General features: G+C 43.0%; 1 protein-coding gene across 1 annotated transcript; it reads right to left on the reverse strand.

The window, feature by feature from the left end:
- Positions 1–570: 570 nt before the first annotated feature.
- Positions 571–14,734, reverse strand: LOC124038942 (troponin I, fast skeletal muscle-like). The gene is made up of 7 exons (XM_046354874.1): positions 14,646–14,734; positions 5,058–5,090; positions 4,902–4,938; positions 2,831–2,959; positions 2,305–2,394; positions 2,024–2,200; positions 571–1,275 (listed from the first exon to the last, which is right to left on the reverse strand). Exons 2-7 carry the CDS (start codon positions 5,063–5,065, stop codon positions 1,180–1,182), a joined length of 537 nt encoding a protein of 178 aa, XP_046210830.1. The 5' UTR covers positions 5,066–5,090; positions 14,646–14,734; the 3' UTR covers positions 571–1,179.
- Positions 14,735–20,725: the final 5,991 nt, after the last annotated feature.

Raw genomic sequence — 20,725 nt, forward strand, 5'->3', positions numbered from 1 at the left:
AAATGCTCACTCAAACGTTTTCCCATTCAGAGAAACAAATAACTTTGGCTTATTACAAACGCGGCATTGTAAACACATCGTGTCCGGTGTGTGTGCCTGTTTGCAGAGTTTTAATATTATAGGAGAATGTGTCAAATGCACACAAAGAAAAATGTTATGTGCAGTATGTAAACTTGACATGATGAACAGGAATTACATGTACTCTCACGGGTGGCCAATAAGGCCTGAAAGCCATGCCTCTACTAAGCCACGCCTCCTGAAAATAACCTGAGGATTAATATAAAAAGAACCAGCTGCTAGGTTAACCTGGCATGAAAGTAAATCATATCCAAATGATGGTTAAATAAACCCTTGTTTGGGAAATCCTAACAACCCAACATGTTGGGTTATTCACGCAACCCAACTGGCTGGGTCAAAACAACCCAACGTGTGTTCTGTTCTACATTCACCCAGCACTGGGTTACCAAATAATCCAAATTGGGTTGTTTTTAACCCGCATGCTTTAGAGTGTAGAGAAGACATAGACAAGTCATAAACAAAACATAGACTTGATCACACAGGGACAAGAAATTGTGGCCAACTGAAAATCATTTATTAATAAGTTTCTGTCCCAATGCTCCATTGCTAGCATCAGCCATGAAATATGATCACACAAACGTTTTCCCATTCGGTCGAACAAATAACTTTGTCTTATTACAAACGCGGTATTGTAATCACAATCGTGTCCGGTGTGTGTGCTTGTTTGCAGAGTATTTATTTTTTACAGCTTTGACAGTGCTACTGACCATAGTGGTGGCGCTTGACTTCAATGGATTGTGCATGCAAATTCAGTGCACACAACATTCTATAATAGACTTGTGTTTGTTGAGGTGTCAAATTAAAATGTTTTTTTGACTTGTAAAATAGTGTTATTTGACATGTATCTTTTGAGTATCTTTGGCAATCTGAAAAAAATGTATTCATACTTTTCTGTTCCACTAATAAAATTCATTTGTACTTTTGTTTTACAGAAACATACACTGGTGCAAATTATACCATGGTGATGAATATGGAAAACTCTGAGCTATGTGTTGCTTATCAGCCATTTCTAGCATCAGCCATTAAAGATGCTCACACAAATGTTTTCCCATTCGGTCGAACAAATAACTTTGGCTTATCGGGATCTATATGTGGACTAATTTAACTCTCGGACTCAAACATCTTCTTCCTGCCATCCATGCCAGACTTGTCTTCAATGTTCTGACGCCAGTCTCCAACATTACGCAGTTCCTTATCCTGCAATAGCAACATAGTCAAAGGTTCAGAGTTTAGAATTCACTAAATGGTGTCCATGAAACCTTGAGATATCGTGGTAAAGGCAAATAAGGAGGCTTGTTTGTCACGTCAAATAATCGTTCCAGCATAAGTTGTTTTTTGCTGCAGTTCTATGGCCAATTTTAAGGCTTGCAGTAGAAGTTATCCCTTAACCACAGATCTACTGTAGATGACCCTTGACCCTTCCCCCAATCCTACTTACAGTAGGGGGATAAAAATATATCTCACTAATATATCTTAGTGGTTTGGGGCAACTCTATATAAAATCAATCAGCCTTATTAACATAGGCACCCTCTGCTGAGCTTATCTATGAACTCATTTCAGTAAGACCAACCTCTTACAATAGAACAAAATAACAAGGCCTCAGGTTTGACAATAACAATAACAAAGTCTCCCAATGGGTCACCTTGGACACCCAGAACTAAAATCTTGTGTAATTGCGTCAGATGCTCGATTGAGTTCTGGGGGAGACGTGTTAGAAAATGTGCTAATGAGACAAGTTAAGTCTCCACCCCTCTAAACGGAAACTCTCAGACAATTTACGGCAAGTCTATGGTCCAAATGTTCCCTCCCCTTCTGAAATTCGAAAGACTTCCGAAATTGTGATTTGTCTAAATGATCAGTGACTCAGAATAAGTGCACCAGAACAAAGTTAGCCGATGAGACAACTCTAGAATAGAATTGTTCTGTTATTGAACAGTTACACACCTCTTCTTTCACCTCCTTCTTTACTTGTTTCAGGTTGGCTCTCAGATCCATGGACACCTTGTGCTTGGAGCCCAGCAGAGCCTGGAGCATAGCATCAGCAGACATACGCACTTTCCTCAAAGTTGGCTTCTTGAACTTGCCCTTCAAGTCAATAACTTTAATGTTCAAATCTTCAATCTGGTCAATGGAAGAAGAGAACAACAACTGTCAACACATTGTTTCTACTGATGGAATGGATTTCAAGTTTTAGGAGGTGTGAGGGAGAGTGAATTTCGATATACCTCCTTGGTGGATTTGTTCACTTTGTTCTCCAGATCATATCTCTCCTCATCTATCACGTCAATCTTATGGTGTAACTCTTTCAAGAACTCCTGAGGTGATATCAACAAATATCAGACATTAATAATAATAATAATCATAATAATCAGCATCATCATCATAATGATAATACAACTACTAATATTATTATTTTTCTTATCTAATAGTGAAAACGTTATTCAACACGTTTGAATACAGCAACAAATGTTGTAATCATCTTTATACAAAGGCACATCCATCCACACCCCACTCCAAATGTATTTTGGGTTAGACCAAACTTTGATTGTGGAGTGAAGTACCAAATTAAAGATGCACTCCAGATATCTTTGAATCTTTCCCGTTGAAAACAATAACCCAAGTATATTTTCATGACACAACTGCAAACTTCAATGAGTAGGGCATTCAAGGAGTTTGTCTGATGTGATGGCATCGGCCACCCCCCTAGCTTGAGGAATATAATGTCATTATTAGATTAGTTGTTTGGTTTACCATTAACTGTTGAGTACCCCCTGGCAGGGACAGGGGAGGGCAGTTCTCTTCCATCCATCTTATTCTCTCCTGCTCATTCTCCTTTGCCTCTTCTTCCAGTAAGCCTTTAGCAATGGAGAGCATCAAGCTCTGGAGACAATGAAAAGCATGCAGGTTACACTTATGAAAAGCCCGCCCGGAATCAAGTAGACTTTTTTGTAACCATGCTTTCATGTAAAACTTAACCGTAAGATATGATGTACTTGTGTTCTCCAGTATAACCCTTGTATTTATGGTTGCTGACATAGCCGCAGGAAGCAGGGGTGCTGGAGGTGCTGCATCACTCCCTGATTCATTGAAAAAAATGAAAACGCCAAACCGAAGATGCTGTTTATCCTACCAGCACGCCCACAAGCGAGCCACTCAGGAGTGATGATGCGAGGAAGAGGGAATGGAATGAGATGGGAACAGAAATTTGTTGCAATTTGGGGAGAAGGTCTAATAGCTGAACAATAGACTATTCAACCTTTACTAAAGAATAGTCTAATAGCTGAGCGAGGTGTGAAAAAATACCCCTCCTATCACAGGCCAGATTTTCCCTAATGACCAAGGGGTAGCTTGCTACTCAATGTAATAAAGTAATGACTTTTCAAATAAGTTACATTACACGTTATGTTGGCTGACAATTTGTTAGCTACGCTGTCCTTACGAACCACATAGCATATCATTACAGCAGTATGTACCGGTATGTTAGCCAGCTACCTATCGTTAGTAGTTATGCATCAAACTTGCCAGTATATTAACTATAGGCTATCTAACTACCCAACGTTTATTGACTTGATTATTCCCGTAATTCTTAGCTTAGCTAAATTGTATAGTCGTTGTGCTTTCTCAATGGACATTCGGGTGCTTTCGTAAATTCGCTCTGGCTATCTATAGGCTGGACAATAGAACGGGTCAAAACGGCTTAAGAACGTTGGCTAAACTGGAATACTAGCGCGAGCCCATAGCAAATTAGTGGAATTGAACGTACGCAGCGCCTGTTTTGGAGTGATGCTTAGAATTCCATTTCAAAATGTATCCCTTTTTATTTTACCACTACTATCTGTCCGTCGGACAAAACTGGGAAAAAAACAATTTGTGTAGAAAGTTAACATCCACACCTCCATGGTGTCAACTGTACTTATTTCTGTGGAATGAAAAAGTAGGGGAAAAATAAAATCTTATGACTATTTCTGGTCTAGCGATCAATGACAAACAAGCTCGCTGCCCAGACATACAAAGAGGAGATTCTCCAGATTTGTTTATTTTATTAGGCAAGTCAGTTAAGAGCAAAAAGATCAAAAGCTTCTACAAATAACTGTGGATTAAGTTTTATCACAAGGATTTACAGTCGGGAAGGCCGCAATTTGGGCAGCACGCACACCTAATATGGAACACATTATTACATTGTGGCCATAAACATATAATCCATAGGAGGGTTTTGGAACCTCTAACCCTGGAAATTTGACGGTTAAACTCATGGGTGAGCTAGCAATGGCTGTCAGTCCTGACTTGAATGGGAACTGCTTTCTACGGATTATATTTCTATGGTTTGTTGCCATTGTCAGGCTATAGGCACGAGCGCATCATACATCACCGGTGAGTAGCCTAGGCTTCATATTCACCATTGGGTGAGTCACTGCCACTGGAAAGTTTGTTTTCTAGCCTAGGGTCTCTTCATTGGCCAGAGCTATTGTTTGAATTTAAGACCCGGTCGTTTTTATTACTCTCAGTTTGTCACAGTTCAGAGTATTAAAAAATATAAAAAACATACAAAAATATTCTGGTAATGTCATGTAAATGACGTAGAATTGCATGGAATTAGTTTATAAAAGGCCTTTTTTTCAGACAAAAAAACACCTTAACTGTATTTGCAATTTATTATAAATTGCAAATGTAATTTATTGATAAAGGAGTTTTTTTCACTCTCTCCCCCTCCCCCCACCAGCATCCCCAACTCAAAGCATGTTCCCATGGTTGCTACTGCAGTAAAAAAAAATATAAAAAATAATGAAACAATGATTAACATCAGATATTTGAAAATGTTTACCTTCAGGTAATGCCTCCGACTCGAAGACATCTTTTTCCTGTGGAGGTATAATATATTGTTTGATTTTTTTAAAAAGGTTAAGGGAAAACTTGGACTGGGTCATCTACGTCATAATAAATGTTTGATCATAATCTTTGTTCGTTCTAAGTTACTCACTCTGACATCTTGGCGTTTCTTTAATTTCACACCCTGTGAAAAAAGAGAGGTCAATTATTTATAGTGATGGGCACTGATATGGAATATTTGTATTGATATACAGTGCCTTTGGAGAGTATTCAGACCCCTTGATTTTCCACATTTTGTTAGGTTACATCCTTATTTTAAAATGTATTATATAGTTTTTTTCCACTCATCAATCTACACATACCTCATAATGACAAAGCAAAAACAGGTTAAGAATATTATGCAAATTCATAAGACATTTAAATTGAAATATCACCTTTACATAAGTATCCAGACCCTTTACTCAGTACTTTGTTCAAGCACCTTTGGCAGCGATTACAGCCTTTAAGTCTTCTTGGGTATGATTCTACAAGCTTGGCACACTTGTATTTGGGGACTTCCTCCCATTCATCTCTGCAGAGCCTCTCAAGCTCTGTCAGGTCGGCTGGGGAGCGTCACTGCAACTATTTTTAGATCTCTCCAGAGATGTTCAAACGGGTTCAAGTCCGGGCTGGGCCACTCCCTAAGCCACTTCTGCATAGTCTTGGTTGTTGTCCTGTTGAAAGGTGAATCTTCGCCCCAGTCTGAGGTCCGGAGCACTATGGAGCAAGTTTTCATCAAGGATCTCTCTGTACTTTGCTCCGTTCATCTTTCCCTCGATCCTGACTAGTCTCCCAATCCCTGCTGATGAAAAACATCCCCACAGCATGATGCTGCCACCACCATGCTTCACCATAGGGATGGTGTTAGGTTTCCTCACTGCTGCAGACATTTTTTGGTACCCTTCCCCAGATCTGTGCCTCCACATAATCCTGTCACGGAGCTCTACGGACAATTCCTTCGACCTCATGGTTTGTTTTTTTGCTCTGACGCGGACTGTCAACTGTGGGACCTTATATAGACAGGTGTGTGCCTTATCAAATCATGTCCATTCAATTGACTTTACCACAGGTGGACTCCAATCAAGTTGTAGAAAAAATCTCAAGGATGATCAATGGAAACAGGATGCACCTGCGCTCAATTTCATGTCTCATAGCAAAGGGTCTGAATACTTATGTAAATAAGGTATATCAGTTTTTGTTTTAAAAAAATATGATTTTCGCTTTGTCATTATTCGGTATTGTGTGCAGATTGATTGTGTGGAAATGATTTAATCCATTAGAATAAGGCTGTAACGTGACAAAATGTGTAAATAGTCAAACGGTCTGAATACTTTCCGAATGTACTGTAAGTTGCAGTTTTTTAAATTATATCATATCAGATTCCGGCGCCGACTGAGATGGCCGCCTCGCTTCGCGTTCCTAGGAAACTATGCAGTTTTTTGTTTTTTTACGTGTTATTTCTTACATTAGTACCCCAGGTCATCTTAGGTTTCATTACATACAGTCGAGAAGAACTACTGAATATAAGATCAGCGTCAACTCACCATCAGTACGACCAAGAATATGTTTTCCGCGACGCGGATCCTGTGTTCTGCCTTACAAACAGGTCAACGGAATGGATCGCATGCAGCGACCCAAGGAAACGACTCCGAAAAAGAGGGAAACGCGGCGGTGTTCTGGTCAGACTCCGAAAAAGGGCACATCGCGCACCACTTCCCAGTATTCTTCTTGCCAATGTCCAGTCTCTCGACAACAAGGTTGATGAAATCCGAGCAAGGGTGGCATTCCAGAGGGACATCAGAGACTGCAACGTTCTTTGCTTTACGGAGACATGGCTTACTGGGAAAACGCTATCCAGGGCGGTGCAGCCAACGGGTTTCTCCACGCATCGCGCCGACAGAAACAAACATCTCTCTGGTAAGAAGAGTGGCGGGGGCGTATGCCTCATGACTAACGGGACATGGTGTGATGAAGGAAACATACAGGAACTCAAATCTTTCTGTTCACCTGATTTAGAATTCCTCACAATCAAATGTAGACCGCATTATCTTCCAAGAGAATTCTCTTCGATTATAATCACAGCCGTATATATCCCCCCCCAAGCAGACACATCGATGGCTCTGAACGAACTTTATTTAACTCTTTGCAAACTGTAAAACATTTATCCGGAGGCTGCATTCATTGTAGCTGGGGATTTTAACAAAGCCAATCTGAAAACAAGACTCCCTAAATTTTATCAGCATATCGATTGCGCAACCAGGGGTGGTAAAACCTTGGATCATTGTTACTCTAACTTCCGCGATGCATATAAGGCCCTGCCCCGCCCCCCTTTCGGAAAAGCTGACCACGACTCCATTTTGCTGATCCCTGCCTACAGGCAGAAATTAAAACAAGAGGCTCCCACGCTGAGGTCTGTCCAACGCTGGTCAGACCAAGCTGACTCTACACTCCAAGACTGCTTCCATCACGTGGACTGGGATATGTTTCGTATTGCGTCAGATGGGAATATTGACGAATACGCTGATTCGGTGTGCGAGTTCATTAGAACGTGCGTCGAAGATGTCGTTCCCATAGCAACGATAAAAACATTCCCTAACCAGAAACCGTGGATTGATGGCAGCATTCGCGTGAAACTGAAAGCGCGAACCACTGCTTTTAATCAGGGCAAGGTGTCTGGCAACATGACTGAATACAAACAGTGCAGCTATTCCCTCCGTAAGGCTATCAAACAAGCTAAGCGTCAGTACAGAGACAAAGTGGAATCTCAATTCAATGGCTCAGACACAAGAGGCACGTGGCAGGGTCTACAGTCAATCACGGACTACAAGATGAAATCCAGCCCAGTCACGGACCAGGATGTCTTGCTCCCAGGCAGACTAAATAACTTTTTGCCCGCTTTGAGGACAATACAGTGCCACTGACACGGCCTGCAACGGAAACATGCGGTCTCTCCTTCACTGCAGCCGAGGTGAGTAAGACATTTAAACGTGTTAACCCTCGCAAGGCTGCAGGCCCAGACGGCATCCCCAGCCGCGCCCTCAGAGCATGCGCAGACCAGCTGGCCGGTGTGTTTACGGACATATTCAATCAATCCCTATACCAGTCTGCTGTTCCCACATGCTTCAAGAGGGCCACCATTGTTCCTGTTCCCAAGAAAGCTAAGGTAACTGAGCTAAACGACTACCGCCCCGTAGCACTCACTTCCGTCATCATGAAGTGCTTTGAGAGACTAGTCAAGGACCATATCACCTCCACCCTACCTGACACCCTAGACCCACTCCAATTTGCTTACCGCCCAAATAGGTCCACAGACGATGCAATCTCAACCACACTGCACACTGCCCTAACCCACCTGGACAAGAGGAATACCTATGTGAGAATGCTGTTCATCGACTACAGCTCGGCATTCAACACCATAGTACCCTCCAAGCTCGTCATCAAGCTCGAGACCCTGGGTCTCGACCCCGCCCTGTGCAACTGGGTACTGGACTTCCTGACGGGCCGCCCCCAGGTGGTGAGGGTAGGCAACAACATCTCCTCCCCGCTGATCCTCAACACGGGGGCCCCACAAGGGTGCGTTCTGAGCCCTCTCCTGTACTCCCTGTTCACCCACGACTGCGTGGCCACGCACGCCTCCAACTCAATCATCAAGTTTGCGGACGACACAACAGTGGTAGGCTTGATTACCAACAACGACGAGACGGCCTACAGGGAGGAGGTGAGGGCCCTCGGAGTGTGGTGTCAGGAAAATAACCTCACACTCAACGTCAACAAAACTAAGGAGATGATTGTGGACTTCAGGAAACAGCAGAGGGAACACCCCCCTATCCACATCGATGGAACAGTAGTGGAGAGGGTAGCTAGTTTTAAGTTCCTCGGCATACACATCACAGACAAACTGAATTGGTCCACTCACACTGACAGCGTCGTGAAGAAGGCGCAGCAGCGCCTATTCAACCTCAGGAGGCTGAAGAAATTCGGCTTGTCACCAAAAGCACTCACAAACTTCTACAGATGCACAATCGAGAGCATCCTGGCGGGCTGTATCACCGCCTGGTACGGCAACTGCTCCGCCCTCAACCGTAAGGCTCTCCAGAGGGTAGTGAGGACTGCACAACGCATCACCGGGGGCAAACTACATTTAACTACCTGCCCTCCAGGACACCTACACCACCCGTTGTTACAGGAAGGCCATAAAGATCATCAAGGACATCAACCACCCGAACCACTGCCTGTTCACCCCGCTATCATCCAGAAGGCGAGGTCAGTACAGGTGCATCAAAGCTGGGACCGAGAGACTGAAAAACAGCTTCTATCTCAAGGCCATCAGACTGTTAAACAGCCACCACTAACACTGAGTGGCTGCTGCCAACACACTGTCATTGACACTGACCCAACTCCAGCCATTTTAATAATGGGAATTGATGGGAAATGATGTAAATATATCACTAGCCACTTTAAACAATGCTACCTTATGCTAAATGACTTAAATGTAAATGTAATGTAATAATGTTACTTACCCTACATTATTCATCTCATATGCATATGTATATACTGTACTCTACATCATCGACTGCATCCTTATGTAACACATGTATCACTAGCCACTTTAACTATGCCACTTTGTTTACTTTGTCTACACACTCATCTCATATGTATATACTGTACTCGATACCATCTACTGTATGCTGCTCTGTACCATCACTCATTCATATATCCTTATGTACATGTTCCTTATCCCCTTACACTGTGTATAAGACAGTAGTTTTGGAATTGTTAGTTAGATTACTTGTTGGTTATCACTGCATTGTCGGAACTAGAAGCACAAGCATTTCGCTACACTCGCATTAACATCTGCTAACCATGTGTATGTGACAAATAAAATTTGATTTGATTTGATTTGATTTGATTTGATTTATAAATAACATTGCAATAGTGACATGCATTCAGGGTAGGCAGGGCGTACCCGTGTGATAATCAAATACAAAAAGCTGCTATGATTTTTGTTTTTTGCTATTTAATGTTTTTTCTCAATGATTCTGGTGATTTTATGCTCAAAATCTCAAAATTGTCTAAAACTGCACCAGGGTATTCATGCCTTTCTATCCATTCATTCAAATCCATTAGAATCCTTGACGCGAGATCTTATCTGACTCCAGTCACTGTTAATAGACAGGGTCAGCATGGGCATCACTGCTTTGCCTTGCTTGAAGTAGCTTAAATCGAGACGATTACATTTTTTGAGATGCATATTGCATCAACATGTTGTCTGGGTTTTGCCCTGGAGTATGCTGTCCAGAGGCAACCACCATGACACCATCTCCTTCACTGCTAGCTGTTGGCAGGTGAACAGAGTGAGAACTGGACTGTCCATTTGTGTAACGGCTGTCTGTGGTGGAAGAAGGTGAGGACCAAGGTGCAGCGTGGTACGTGTTCATATTTCCTTTAATAAACTGACCACTAAATACAAAAGAACAAGCGAATACACGAAAACCGAAACAGTCCCGTATTGTGTGAACACTGAAACGGAAAACAACTACCCACAAACCATAGTGGGAAAACAGGCTGCCTAAGTATGGTTCTCCATCAGAGACAACGATTGACAGCTGCCTCTGATTGGGACCCATACCAGGCCAAACACCTAGAAATATAACACACAGAACTAAAACACACAATGCCCACCCCAACTCACGCCCTGACCAAACTAAAATAGAGACATAAAAAAGGAACTAAGGTCAGGACGTGACAATTTGTCTGAAATGTCATTACCATTTAAAACTTGTTACCCAGACTTTTACACATCTTTCACATTTACTTTTACTTTGTGGACGTAAGGAATGGAAATAACTTTGTGTTAGTGTCAAGAGTGAACCTTGTATTTGCTTTCACAAAGTGGAGAGAGTTTACTTGCTAGCTAGCTAAGGGATTCAATACCGGATGGCTGAAAAGGTAAGAGATATAAAAAATAAAGTGATATGTTGTGTTTGCTATGTTGTTAAAAATATGTATGCGTGTGTTATAGCTACTATGGATTACTTGTTTTGATTGTTGTTTTCAAACTACACTAGCAGCCAGCTAGCTAGTGTAGCAAGTGTAGCTAGCTTGTATTTTAAAAAATTATGACAAAGTGAAAACATGCTTTTAGAAATGTTTGCAAATGAAATATCTCATTTACATACAGTTCCAGTCAAAAGTATGGGCACACCTACTCATTCAAGGGTTTTTCTATGTTTTTACTATGTTCTACATTGTAGAATACTAATTCAGACACCAAAACTGACATAACACATAATTCCATAACACATATGGAATCATGTAGTTACCAAAAAAGTGTTAAATAAATCAAAATATATTTTATATTTGAGAATCTTCAAAGTAGCCACCGCTTGCCTTTGCACACTCTTGCCATTCTCTCAACCAGCTTCATGAGGTAGTCTTTTTTATTTTATTTTTATTTAACCTTTATTTAAGTCACCTGGAATTCATTTAAATTAACAGGTGTGCATGGCTGAAAGTTAATTTGTGGAATTTCTTTCCTTCTTAATGTGTTTGAGCCAATCAGTTGTGTTGTGACAAGGTTGGTGGTGGTATACAGAAGATAGCCCGATTTGATAAAAGTCCACATTATGGCAAAAACAGCTCAAATAAGCAAAGAGAAACAACAGTCCAACATTACTTTAAGGCATGAAGGTCAGACAATATGGAACATTTCAAGAACTTCAAAATTGTCTTAGTGGCTTCGAACGTTTCTTCAACTGGAGGACCACCACAGGAAAGGAAGACCCAGAGGATACGTTCATTAGAATTACCAGCCTCAGAAATTGCAGCCCAAAATCATTTTTCACAGAGTTTAAGTAAACAGACATCTCAACATCAACTGTTCAGAGGAGACTGTGTGAATCAGGCCTGCTGTAAAGAAACCAATACTAAAGGACACCAATAATAAGATGAGATGAATGGATGATCTCGCATGTGTGGTTCCCACCGTGAAGCATGGAGGAGGAGGTCAATATTACCAATATACCAATATTATATCGAATTATTGATATTGGTGCCCACCACAAATTATTTCATATACATTTCCAACTCATTTAGTACATTACTTGCCAATGAGAAATTACCTGTTTTTTCCCATTGCTGCAGAAATGTTTCACATTTTTGTACTTGAAAGTGGGACATTTCAAATCTTGTTTGTATCATGAATTAGTTTTAGATTTCCTTGGCAACTTTTTGTTATAAACTACCTGGTTTTGTTTTACAGTGGAAAAAAATAAGAATTACAATTCACCGTTATGTCAACTTATGTGATGTACCTACAATGGTTAAAGGTCTTAACTTTTCACATATTCTAATGAGTATCAAACTATCAAATTGTTTGTGTTTTCCAATCCTGTTCAGATTAACGTTGATGGAACGTTCACCTAACCTAAACAGATGTACCAATTAACCTCTCCCAGAATCTCTTAAGGAGGATTGTGCAGTAGTCGTGCCAAGTTGAGTCACCCAGGAATGTCCCTATACAGTGGATTCTGCCATAAGTGTTCTGCTAAGGGGAAACACTATAGCCTACCAATGCAAGTGAGGGCCATTTGGCCCTGGAAAAAAGCAGCAGGGTCTAAATTAGGCTAAATATATGAGAACCAGCTGTTATCCATGAGAAGTGCCGTAATGGAAGGCTGAGAGATTATCAACAACCTGATACCACCTCTGTTGATGCCTACCTTACCCTCTAGAACATCCCTGGGATGGCAGAGATGTTCCACACCATCTGACATAAAGGTTCCCCTGCCTGCAACAGACCAATGAGACAACTCCAGTGCTTCAAGACTTACATAACTACTTTGAGCTGGCGTTTAAACACCTGTGGTCAGAACTGATGTCAAATACCACAATAAAAGCCCCTGGATAAATCTGCTAAACCTAAATATCCTATAAACATGTATTGTGAATTTGATAATCCCAGTGCTTTCGTAAATTATTAGATGTGCCTTTGGCTCCTCTTCTTTGGCAGATGGTGCCATGGACAGTGACTATCCCCAGTAAAAATCAAAGAGGCTTATCAGCTGGGTAAGTTTGAAAAGGAAACCGCTTTCAAAGATGGTCATCATCGGTGACATTGATATCAGTGAAAAACATTTCTAATTCCTCAAAATAGACATAAAAAGTAGATCTGTGTTCTCATTGTAATGAACACAAGGGAAGACAGAGGGCTGGTTTCAAGCACAGTGCACAGCAAATGTTTTTTGCAAAGGACCACAGGAGGATGCAGGTAGCTGGGTCCAGGAACAGGTAGAATGTCATACACAGGGGGTCCAAAAGGGCAACAGTACAGGCAGGGAAAAGGCTAGTAAAGTAGTCCGGGAGATCAGGCAATGGGTAGAGAACAGGATATCCAGCTAAAGTACAGGCAGGGAATAGGCAAAAACTATCATACACGTGAGGTGTGCATCATGGGCAACCTAGATCGCTGAACGACATGTGTCACAAAACAAACAATACCTCACAGTGACGGGGTGCAAAGAACTGAACTAAATAGTGTGTGATAATGACATACAGGTGTGTGAACAGGTGATTAGAATTCAGGTGATTGGGATCTGGAGAGTGAGCTGCGTTCAGGGGATCTACGTGTTTGAGGGTGTGATTTGGAAGCAGGTGTTACACTCCTGACCAAAAGGGAACTCTTCTTGTCGTACTTTGGATATGTACACATCTTTAGAAAGACATTATTTGAGGATATTGCATACTAAAACGTATCAACGCATGTGATAAAAAAGATTTCTGTGACATGAGTGTTGGTATCATTGCATATACATAAAACCATGGAATATCAACATGCAGCCTTCAATGCTTGAAATTAACTTCACACTTGATTAAACACTGATATACAAATGCAGTGACTTCATTCAGTGCACAAAGACATGTTTAGAAAGCTGACAATCACTGTATCACATTGCAGTGGCAGGACAAAAGTCTTAACTGATATCACCTCTGTGATAACGTAGTATAATCCTCGATGATCTTCTTTATTATGCGAACCCAATTCATCAACCTGAGGTAACTGCTTTACATGCCTTCACATCCCCACCATCAACATAACCATCCTCAAGTTTGAGATACTCCAGCCTGAGCCTTCATCTTTAAAGTATTAGTTAAATCAAAATAGTTTGTGTTGACACCAAGATAAACACTATTATCCATCAATTAAAGGTGTCACGTTTCAACACTTTGTCGGACCGCATATCAAGGCAGGTGACTGTATGAACATAGCCCTCCTATATCTCCGCAATATTGGTTGGATTACCTCTTGTTTACCTCTTTACCTCAGAAATGGACATGGTGTTGATATTAGCAATGTCAAACGGCCCCCATAAACAGCATCTAAGTCGAGAATAGCTGAGACACACCTTACTGTAATGTAGAAAGTGCTGCATATCTCTTTCACAAATGTTTGCAAGGTACTTCAATAAAAACATGCAGTAATCATAAACATTTGGGCAATAAATCTGCTTGAAACAACAACTCTGACAGAATTCAAGAAAGCAACACCACAAAAACCTCCAGGTCCAAACAGATGCATTAAGTCCAAAACCCCCAACATAAAGCTAACATAAACCAGCACCAGCAGATTTAAGACTAGGAAACAGAAAACGACTAAATGAATAGATCCAGCAGAGCAGGCTGAAAGAATAGCAGTTCTTACCTAAGAGCGAAGTAGGAAGAGGAGAGCGACAGATTTTGGCAAAGGGATAGGTGAGACTGGCTAGTGGCTACAGCAGCAGATGGAATTATAAGATGGTATATATTGCATTCCCCAATGGCCAAGGAAATCCAATCTTTCTGTTTATGGAAGCAAATTCATCCACGGGCCAATAGACTGGCAAGCAAGAACCCCCTCCTTCACACTTTCCTTTAGACAACAGCCTTATTTAGTACTTCCTTTTTGATTGGTTGTGGGTATCTTGGTTTACTACTGCCAGTTAGATAGGCACCTTCGCTTAGAAAGTGTGAAGAATTGAGAGATCGGTTTAGAGTTGCTAGTGTGTTTGATAGGGAGATTTAGAATAACATGTCAACAAAGAAGTGGCGGTGTGATGTGGAAGTGTACCACCACCACCCGTTTAAGCAGGGAGAAGAAAAGAGGGAAAGGAGGGAACACTCAGTGATGAAAGTTAAGGAGACGGCAGGTGTAAGTGTGACGTGATAAAAGGTCCCAGTGAATTTGTTTTGTCTGCAAAGTGAAGGAGACTGTTCAGGAAGCTGTTAATCAAGTGACCATAGACCTATAATTATCAAGAACTGACAACATTGTGGCCTACAGTGAGCAGTTAATGGTGATGCAATATATACTGAAGAAAAATATGAACCCAACATGTAAAGGGTTGGTCCCATGTTTCATGAGCTGAAATAAAAGATCCCAGAAAAGTTCCATACATGCAAAAAGCTTATTTTCTCTCAAATGTTAAGCACAAATTTGTTTACATCCCTGTTAGTGAGCATTTCTCCTTCGCCAAGATAATCCAGCCACCTGACAGGTGTGGCATAGCAAGAAGCTGATTAAAAGCATGATCACTGCACAGGTGCACCTTGTGCTGAAGACAATAAAAGGCAACTCTAAAATGTGCAGTTTTGTCACACAACACAATGCTACAGATGTCTCATATTTTGGGAGCGTGCAATTGGCATGTTGAATGCAGGAATGTCCACCAGAGCTATCAGCAGAAAATGTTCATTTCTCAACTATAAGCCGCAGCCGTCGTTTTATAGAATTTGTCAGTACGTCCAACCGGCCTCACAACTGCAGACCAACTGTAACCATGCCAGTCCAGGCTTCTTCACCTGTGGGATTGTCTGAAGGGATGTGGAGGAGTATTTCTGTCTGTAATAAAGCCCTTTTGTGGAGGAAAAAAATCATTCTGATAAGCTGGGCCTGGCTCCCCAGTGGGTGGGCCTGTCCCCCAACTGGGTGAGCCTACAGTATGCCCTCCCAGGTCCACCCATGGCTGTGCCCCCTTCCAGTCATTAGGGCCTAATGAATTCATTTTAATTGACTGATTTTCTTCTATGAGCTGTAAACTCAGTAAAATCTTATAAAAGTGTTGCATGTTGCATTTATATTTTTGTTCAGTATATAACAGCATCGTGCTTGGGCTTTTCTTCCAGAACTTACCGTGTTGAGGTGGCGCTGAGCAGTGTTCATCCTAAACAGAGACCAGCACTGAGAAAAAGGGTACATCTGAACAGAAGAAAGTAGTGTTGTAGTTCGTCATACAGTATTGTATGATTTGATAAAGTGTATGATGTTAGCTAAGGAGCTGTTTCTTTTAGACAGCCAGACTACGTTGAATCCAACACTGTGTTGCAATGGGAATATAGCAGTCAATACAAACTGAGTACAATGTGCATACAAAATAATAATGGGTAAAAAATATATATAAAAAATAAGAATAAATGTAAATCAATCATGTCCTGCAGTCTTAAAGTGATTCATTAATCAATGAGTAGAAATATGGGATTGGTGACCTCATGTACTGTTCAGTTCTACACTTCGGAATACAAATCCCCGATTGTATGTAAAAAAGGGCTTTTTGCAGACGTCACGTCGCTAATGGGTTGGACAGACGAGTTAGTGAAGACAGCAGCCTCAGCATGCAATCCGGGTATGGGGGAGATAGAAGGGAAGGAGGAGAAGAAAGGAAAACCGTAAGGGAAATGTAGCACCACTGAGCGCCAGAAAGGGAGGACCCCGGGGTGGTGGAATGATGAAAGGGAGAGCTGAAGTCATGCCGGTTATAGAAGTCATGGAGGCTGGTGACAGACAGGCCACAGCAGAGGTTGTGTTATCCCTGAGTGTGTGGGATAAGGCTAATAATACTGTGATAGAGTCAAGGTTAGGAACCCCCCCCTCTACAGAAATGTGTGATGTCATCAAGATGCAATTTCAAAATAAATCAAATGTATTTGTCACACACGCCGAAGGTTTAGACCTTACCATGAAATGCTTCCTTACAATCCCTTAACCAAAAAGGAAGTTTTGAGAAAATATAGTTAAGAAAAAATATTTACTACATGAACTAAAGAAGAAGAAAAAAAAGTAACATCATAAAATAACAATAATGAGGCTACATTAACTCTGTACCGGTACCGAGTCATTGTGCGGGGATACAGGTTAGTCAAGGTAATTTGTAAATGTAGGTAGGGGTAAAGTGACTATGCATGGCGAGTAACTGCAGTGTAAAAACAAAGGGATGGGAATGTCAATGCAAATAGTCCGGGTGGCCATTTGATTAATTGTTCAGCAGTCAAATGGCTTGGGGCTAGAAGCTGTTAAGGTGCCTTTTGGACCTAAACTTGGCACTCTGGTACATCTTGCAGTGCGGTAGCAGAGAGAAAGTCTATGACTTGGGTGACTGGAGACTTTGGCAATTTTTTGGGCCTTCCTCTGACACCGCCTAGTATATAGGTCCTGGATAGCAGGAAGCTTGGTCCCAGTGATGTACTGGGCTGTACTCACTACCCTCTGTAGTGGCTTACAGTCGGATGCCGAGCATTTGCAATACCAGGAGATAATGCAACTGGTCAGGATGCTCTAGATGGTGCAGCTACAGAACTTTTTGAGGATCTGGGGACCCCTGTCAAATATTTTAAGTCTCCTGAGGGTTAAAGGGTATTGTCGTGTCCTTTTCATTACTTTCTTGGTGTGTTTGGACTATGATAGTTTGTTGGTGATGTGGACATCAAGGAACTTGAAACTTTCGACCCGCTCCACTACATCCCCGTCGATGTGAATGGGGTGTGTGTTCAGTCCTTCTTTTCCTGTAGTCCACGATAATCTCCTTTGTCTTGCCTACGTTAAGGGAGAGGTTTTTCTCCTGCCACAACAATGCCAGATCTCTGACCTCCTCCCTATAGGCTGTCTCTTCATTGTTGGTAATCAGGCCTACCAGTGTTGTGTCATATGCAAGCTTAATGATGGTGTTGGAGTCGTGCTTGGCGACTCCAACAGGGGACTAAGCACACATCCCTGAGGGGCCCCCGTGTTGAGGATCAGCGTGCCAGATGTGTTGTTACCTACCCTTACCATCTGGCGGCGGCCCATCAGGAATTCTAGGATCCAGTTGCAGAGGGAGGTGTTTAATCCCACTGTCCTTAGCTTAGTGATGAGCTTTGAGGGCACTATGTTGTTGAACGATGAGCTTTATTCATAAACAGCATTCTCATGTAGGTGTACCTTTTGTCTAGATGGGAACGGGTAGTGTGGAGTGGGATTGAGATTGCGTCACCTAAGGATCTGTTAGGGCGGTATGTAAATTGGAGTGGGACTAGAGTTTCCTGGATGACATGTTGACATTTGAGCCATGACCAGCCTTTCAAAGCACTATATGACGTGTGTGTGCTACGGGGCGGTAGTCATTTAGGCAGGTTACCTTTTCTTCCTTGGGCACATGAACTATGGTGATCTGCTTGAAACATGTTGGTATTACAGACTCGGTCAGGGAGAGGTTGAAAATGTCAGTGAAGACACTGGTCCGAGCATTTACATCAATACATTTACATTTAAGACATTTAGCAGACGCTCTTATCCAGAGCGACTTACAAATTGGTGCATTCACCTTATGACATCCAGTGGAACAGTCACTTTACAATAGTGCATCTAAATCTTAAAGGGGCGGAGGGGTGAGAGGGATTACTTATCCTATCCTAGGTATTCCTTAAAGAGGTGGGGTTTCAGGTGTCTCCGGAAGGTGGTGATTGACTCCGCTGTCCTGGCGTCGTGAGGGAGTTTGTTCCACCATTGGGGGGCCAGAGCAGCGAACAGTTTTGACTGGGCTGAGCGGGAGCTGTACTTCCTCAGTGGTAGGGAGGCGAGCAGGCCAGAAGTGGATGAACGCAGTGCCCTTGTTTGGGTGTAGGGCCTGATCAGAGCCTGGAGGTACTGAGGTGCCGTTCCCCTCACAGCTCCGTAGGCAAGAACCATGGTCTTGTAGCGGATGCGAGCTTCAACTGGAAGCCAGTGGAGAGAACGGAGGAGCGGGGTGACGTGAGAGAACTTGGGAAGGTTGAACACCAGACGGGCTGCGGCGTTCTGGATGAGTTGAAGGGGTTTAATGGCACAGGCAGGGAGCCCAGCCAACTGCGAGTTGCAGTAATCCAGACGGGAGATGACAAGTGCCTGGATTAGGACCTGCGCCGCTTCCTGTGTGAGGCAGGGTCGTACTCTGCGGATGTTGTAGAGCATGAACCTACAGGAACGGGCCACCGCCTTGATGTTGGTTGAGAACGACAGGGTGTTGTCCAGGATCACGCCAAGGTTCTTAGCGCTTTGGGAGGAGGACACAATGGAGTTGTCAACCGTGATGGCGAGATCATGGAACGGGTAGTCCTTCCCCGGGAGGAAGAGCAGCTCCGTCTTGCCGAGGTTCAGCTTGAGGTGGTGATCCATCATCCACACTGATATGTCTGCCAGACATGCAGAGATGCGATTCGCCACCTGGTCATCAGAAGGGGGAAAGGAGAAGATTAATTGTGTGTCGTCTGCATAGCAATGGAGAGACCATGTGAGGTTATGACAGAGCCAAGTGACTTGGTGTATAGCGAGAGTAGGAGAGGGCCTAGAACAGAGCCCTGGGGGACACCAGTGGTGAGAGCGCGTGGTGAGGAGACAGATTCTCGCCACGCCACCTGGTAGGAGCGACCTGTCAGGTAGGACGCAATCCAAGCGTGGGCCGCGCCGGAGATGCCCAACTCGGAAAGGGTGGAGAGGACGGCACGTTCAAGAGTTTTGGAGAGAAAAGAAAGAAGGGATACTGGTCTGTAATTGTTGACATCGGAGGGATCGAGTGTAGGTTTTTTCAGAAGGGGTGCAACTCTCGCTCTCTTGAAGACGGAAGGGACGTAGCCAGCGGTCAGGGATGAGTTGATGAGCGAGGTGAGGTAAGGGAGAAGGTCTCCGGAAATGGTCTGGAGAAGAGAGGAGGGGATAGGAGAAGAGAGGAGGGGATAGGGTCAAGCGGGCCTATCCCAGAGCCTATCCCATAGCAAGCGGGCCTATCCCAGAGCATGCTCTGAATACGCGTCCTGGTAAATCCGTCTGGCCCTGCGGCCTTGTGAATGTTGACCTGTTTAAAGGTCTTACTCACATTGTCTACGGACAGCGTGATCACACAGTCATCCGGAACAGCTGGTGCTCTCATGCATGCTTCAATGTTGCTCGCCTCGAAGTGAGCAAAAAAGCATATAGCCCACCTGCTAGGGTCGCATGACTGGGCAGCTCGTGGACGGGTTTCCCTTTGTTGTCCTTATCCGTTTTCAAGCCCTGCCACATCCAACGAGCATCAGAGCTGGTGTAGTAGGATTCAATCTTAGTCCTTTATTGTCGCTTTGCCTGTTTGATGGTTCGTCTGAGGGCATAGCTGGATTTCTTATAAGCATCCGGATTAGTGCTCCACTCTTGTAAGCGGCAGCTCTAGCCTTCAGCTCAGTGCTGATGTTGCCGGTAATCCATGGCTCTGGTTGGGATATGTATGTATGGTCACTGTGGGGACGACGTTGTCGATGCACTTATTAATGAAGCCGGAGACTGAGGTGGTATACTCCTCAATGCCATTGGATGAATCCCGGAAAATATTCCAGTCTGTGCTAGCAAAATAGTCCTGTAGCGTGGAGTCTGCGTCATCTGACCACCTCCGTATTGAGCGAGTCACTTGTACTTCCTGCTTTAGTTTTTGCTTGTATGTATGAATCAAGAGGATAGAATTATGGTAACATTTACCAAATGGAGGA

This window comes from Oncorhynchus gorbuscha, linkage group LG01 (assembly GCF_021184085.1).
Source record: "Oncorhynchus gorbuscha isolate QuinsamMale2020 ecotype Even-year linkage group LG01, OgorEven_v1.0, whole genome shotgun sequence".
NCBI lineage: Eukaryota > Metazoa > Chordata > Actinopteri > Salmoniformes > Salmonidae > Oncorhynchus > Oncorhynchus gorbuscha.